The 5,345-nt window shown below is 39.2% G+C and overlaps 2 protein-coding genes across 2 annotated transcripts in view; both read right to left on the minus strand.

Moving 5' to 3' along the window:
- Positions 1-5,345, minus strand: part of LOC103917507 (rab GTPase-activating protein 1-like) — a gene marked incomplete at its 3' end in the record, with an annotated part of 171,848 nt that overhangs the window by 100,139 nt on the left and 66,364 nt on the right. The gene's annotated exons all lie outside the window — the stretch shown is intronic.
- Positions 2,229-3,314, minus strand: GPR52 (G protein-coupled receptor 52). Its single transcript, XM_009324624.1, has one exon. It carries the CDS (start codon positions 3,312-3,314, stop codon positions 2,229-2,231), a length of 1,086 nt encoding a protein of 361 aa, XP_009322899.1.

Genomic DNA, 5,345 nt, shown 5'->3' on the forward strand with positions numbered 1-5,345 from the left:
AGCCAGCTCTGGAGCACAGATATAAAACTACTTTATTGGTATGAAACCAGCCCTGTGAGTTGTGAGAAATGACATATTTCATTGTTCCTTGCCTAAGTCTTGCACACTGAGGACCTACTAAGCAGGAAACAATGACAAAATAACGACAAAACAAAAGGAATCCAAGTCGTGTTTGTAAGAAGAGACGGGATTACACAACCTGATAGAGCAGCAGTCAGCCAACAAGAGCCTTCTGAAATAAACAGCAACTTTTCAAAAGAAGGCAGCAGACACATTCCTGTAGACACGGAGCATTACAAGATACGTGCAAAGAATACTACTCATTTTTCCATAATATCTATCAGGGCTAATTGTCAACAACAGCTCAGCTTAGCTAGAGGAATGTTTCAAGTCATATTTCAATCTGCTTTAAGGATTGTGCAATCCCAGAAACCGGTACATAAACATTTAAGATGGCAAGTAAGCAGCTTTGAGGTTTGGATTTTAAATGGTTCACTCTTGAGACCTAACCCAAAAGAACTTGCACAGAGCGTAACATCAGGGAACTAAAGCCAAGGCTGGTTTTGATATACATAATACTATTTTATTCCATTGTTTCAACTTTCTTACAGGTTTAAAAAATGTACAGGGGTTCAGAACCACCTCAACAGAACAAAGAATACATAATTAAGGGAGATCTAGAGTCAAACCACAAGTGTGCAAGCGTGGTTAGCTTCCATTACAAAAAGTAATAGGCACAATCTTTACATATGCATTTTGGTGAAAGAAGGAGTAATAGTGCAGTGTTAAAAGGCACCAATAATCAATAATTGGGCCTTTTTTAAAAGCCAATAACCATCTAAGAAAATTACATTTGGTTCAAAATAATAATTTAAATATTTTATTGATTGGCATGCATCTGAACCCCTGGCACTTTATTACACAAACCTACTGTGCGCCCTTGCAAAATAAAAAAATTTCACCAGTGGACCTGAAAATCAGTTCAGTACAAAAGGAAATACTGAAGCTCTCTGACTGCATTTAAAACTAAACCATCTTGTTCTCCTCCTCCAAGAACACCTGTCTAACAAACAGCTATTCAACAACTGCACAGAAGTATTTCTCTTAAAGCAAGTGTAATTTTTTTAATCCTGTAGCATTGACCTATTCCATGTGCTACAAAAACATTAGGCACAGACCACAATTTACGTTTTCTCTAAAAAAATACAGTATGTGCAAGCTAGGTTCACACAACGGATTGACAGCTACAACAGTAAGCTATTTAGACTTCCCAAAGAAAAGGGTTAGTTGATTTTAATCTTCTAAGCAGTGATGCACACTGCTGTGTGCAATTATCATATTTGCATTAGGATTATCTGTGTAGCCAATAAAGGAAAAGCTTTAGTAAACCCTAAAGGAAACTACATCAATACTGTGTGCTAATTTAACAGGATCAAGAGAATGAAAGATTGAAGAAGTCATTGTACATGGGCAGCTGCAGTTACTCAGCCAGCCGGGAAGGGCTATTGCTTTCTGCAGGAAGAATGGTTTGAAACTCGGTTTACCTCATAGGTGTCCTCAAACTAAACCACTTGGACGCGATGGAATCTGGGTATGCACAGTATGGAAAAAAAGGGAAATGAGAGGGAGAGCTTCTGTGAAAGTTGTACCACAATGTGCCATTTTATCCAAAAGCGTCATGCCCAGTGTAGGTTTTATGCATTGAGGATTGTTTGTACAACTGAAAATTGTACAAGATGTGAGCAGAGATAGAGCTGATTATTAATCTGCAATATCTACTATAGTCCTCAGGTATATACTTTACGGATAGCCACTTACTGTGTTGTTGATTGTTTCCTCTTAAATGTATTTAAATTCAGAAGGCTACAGTATATTCTGACACAAAGATTGTAAGACAACTTTTCTACAAGGGGGAAAATATAAGGTAGTAACTAATTTATTTTATGAGGAACGTCCTCTGATGTGGTAGTTATTTCATGCCCTTTGGAAGATTTTTAGTTCTGACTTTCTTCATTGTCTCTGTCAAATTGCTCTCCTCACAATTTCACAAGAGCTATATTCAAGCTCAATGACCCCACTTACAGCAGCCTTTTCCTTTTCCGCAATCACTTTTAAACTCATTCTAACATCATAGCAAGCTATTCAAGTAAACATTTCTCTTCTGGCAAGTTTCCAGATACAGCAAATACTATCAAAACTCCGTGCTTGATTACATGTGCCAGTTTTCTTTAAATGGAGCAGGAATTAGCCCGTTTTCTTGGTTTAGGGTCCCGTATATCCCTGTCTTTTAAACACATACAAGATGAACATATTGTCTCTGACAGTCTCCGCAGTCCCAGCCTGAAAACGCTGTTGGAGAGGCTATATATCACACAGTTGCAGAAACTATTGCTTATAGCAAGCCATGTCGTTAAGAAGGAAAGTGCTGGGTTTTCCAACACCCTAGAGCTCTCCAGCAAAAAGTATATGATATAGGGGAGCCACAGCATGTAGAACACACTGGTTATCCGAAACAAAACCATGGCATAGCGGCGATCAGGGCTGTGCCCAGTCTCCCCAGCAGCATCCACTTCGTGGCTAGGAAATCGAGCTCTCCGATCATTTATCTCTTTGGTGTGCTGCCGGCAAATTTTAAAGATGTGGAAATACGTGAAACATATGACAAAGGCAGCAGGAGCGTATAGTAAGCACACGATAAAGCCAGTAAAATAGGCATTAGTTAGCCAGGAGGTAGCACACCATTCAAAAATATCTCCATGGTAACCAGGTTTTCCCCAACCAAAAAAGGAAGGCAAGAAGATCAGACAAGAGTATATCCAGATCAAAATGATGCAGATTCTCAAGCGACAAGGTGTGACCAGCTGATTATAGGAGAGAGGCTTTGTTATAGCGAGATAGCGATCCACACTGATGCAAGCAAGACATGCCATAGATACGCTTTTGAGCACAGAGATGATATATCCAAAAACTTGACAAGTCAAGGACTCGTGGACACCTGTCGAGTAGTGGAGCAGTGACAAAGTAGGAACCAAGCAGCTAACTCCAACAAAAAGATCAGCATAGGCCATAGTCTGAATAAAATAGCTGGTGGTATAATGATGCAGAAGTGGAGCACAGTGAAAAACAAATATCACAGTTAAGTTACCCGCAATAATTAAAAATGTTAGCAAGACAATAACAACTGTCTCAAGGATACAGATGTCAACTGCATTGTAGTGACCAAATCCAAGAGGGCAGGAGAGATGCTCAGATATGTTCATAACACTACTGCTCATATTCAGAGTCCTCCATTCAATCCATCGGGACTGGTTCATGTTTTGTGATTAGGGAACACTGCAATCTGAGTCTTAGTGAGCAGATGACCTGCTTAACAGCAGCTAAACTCTGCTTCAGCGTCTCACGATCTGTCTTTGTAGACACTGCCAGTGCTTACATTTGAGAGGATTACAGTCCCATAGCTGTTGATGCCTCCTCAGCATCAGTGCATCACCTCTGGCACACCTTAGCTTTAAGGAAAGACAGACAGACAAGAAAAAAAAAAAAAGCCAGAAAGAGAAAGGCCACTGATCAGCTCCTCCAGTGCTCTTGACCAATCTTTAGCAAACACAAGGCACTTCTAAAACAAACAGGTACTGTGAAATACAGAAATAAAAACTGACAAAAAGAGATACATTCATTTCCCAGGGAAGGAGGGGGGGGAATCTCTGACTGCTTATTTTCCTGAGAAAGTCATTTGCTTTGGAATATAACGGATGAGGGGGAGGAAGGGAAGGAGGAACCTCAATACAGCTCAGGTTTCCTGGACCAGCAGTTACTGGAGATAATCTTTTTAACGTCTCAATTTAAATCACAGACTAACTGGAGAGTACAGGAAAAAGTTCACCATCTAATGCTGTCTTTTCTGGCTCCGTTCAGGAGATGGTACTCCATCTTATCCATGCTATTCATTGGAAAGGTAAGGAAAACATTTTTGTCAAGGTTAATTCCAATAGACTCACCACTGTTTGGGTATGAATAATGAATTTTATTTGGAGGGAGACGGCTGGGGAACAAGGCAGATTTGTCCTCTGACTCCCAAGAAAGAAAACATACATCTCACATACAATGAGGAAGATCGTGTCTATTCATTTAAAAATGAAAATAATTTAAGAATAGAAATTTGGAGGCTTATGTCAATATTCACAATTCCTTCAAACAATTATAGTCCATTACAATTATTAATGCCAGAAGCATAATTCAAGGTCCCCACAGACAAAATAAATCCTCTTGAATTTAACTTCAGCAGTGGTAATTTAAAATAACCATCTTTGGAAACTCTGCCATATCTGCTACAGTGGATCAGTACCCAGGAGTTCATAGGTATATCCATGATATTGCTCACCTCTGTAGCTACACCTGAATCATTTCACAAACCCCCATACAACGAGAACAGAAACTTCCATCTGCATTCTGCTGTGAAGCTAATGAAATGCTGATTTGACTAGAAGAGCTGCCATTGTTTACTAATCCATTATTCTGTTTTTCAGCTTCATCTTCTATGTAGTTTTAGGGTTTCTATATTTATTAGATGATCAGCATAATAAATAGTTGCTTTAAAAAATGTTCTTCTAATTGCAGGCCATTACCTTGTTCATTTTATTCGCAGTTATGGAGAAAGCAAACATTAAAAGAAAGCATCTTCTGTGTTCAGTTTTAAGGAAATGCTTGATTAGTTCAGGAAACATTAGGCAGGTAATTAATTGTATACAACCTTGCTTTTTGAAAGGCTGCTAAAATGTTAAAACCATCTTTAATCCTAGAGTTCCTGAGACTAGAAGACTGGCAGTGAGAATTAATGAATCCACATAAAATGATCTCCAAGGTCATTCAGATTATTACGCTGGCATTTGCTTTAAGTCTCTTTAAAAGTACCAGAATCTCTCTGATGTTTTTGATAGTCCTTGCTGTGTCTTCAGGAGGAATTTCAGGTACTAGAAAAGAAATATTCTCAATTCTGTTGCAGCAGTTTGAGAGAAAGCATTCTTTTTGGAGTTAATTTCCTGTTGTGCATCGCCAACATCGTGCATCGCTGTACAGAAAGTCCTTCTGATTTTATAACATCCCAGAATATTTCCGGCTATTTGTTCCCCTCGTCTACAAGCAACAGAGCACGTATAAAATTACTACTTTCTCCAATTATCTGTTAAAGCAATATAGCAATCTTTCTCACCTACACGCATCCTTATCAGCCGCTATGGTGAACTGCTTGACAGAGGAGTCCTATTTACAGTGGTGCGGCTAGAGCTTCTGTCGCTATTTCTCTCCTTCCCCCTTGAAATTATTGCTTGCACCTGAGTCCGCTCCTC

Source organism: Pygoscelis adeliae, unplaced genomic scaffold (assembly GCF_000699105.1).
Source record: "Pygoscelis adeliae isolate BGI_AS28 unplaced genomic scaffold, ASM69910v1 Scaffold126, whole genome shotgun sequence".
NCBI classification, from domain to species: domain Eukaryota; kingdom Metazoa; phylum Chordata; class Aves; order Sphenisciformes; family Spheniscidae; genus Pygoscelis; species Pygoscelis adeliae.

Bases quoted from the DNA above. Each gene is read 5' to 3' on its own strand.
- GPR52 (XM_009324624.1), bottom strand. From the start codon at position 3,314: ATGAACCAGTCCCGATGGATTGAATGGAGGACTCTGAATATGAGCAGT.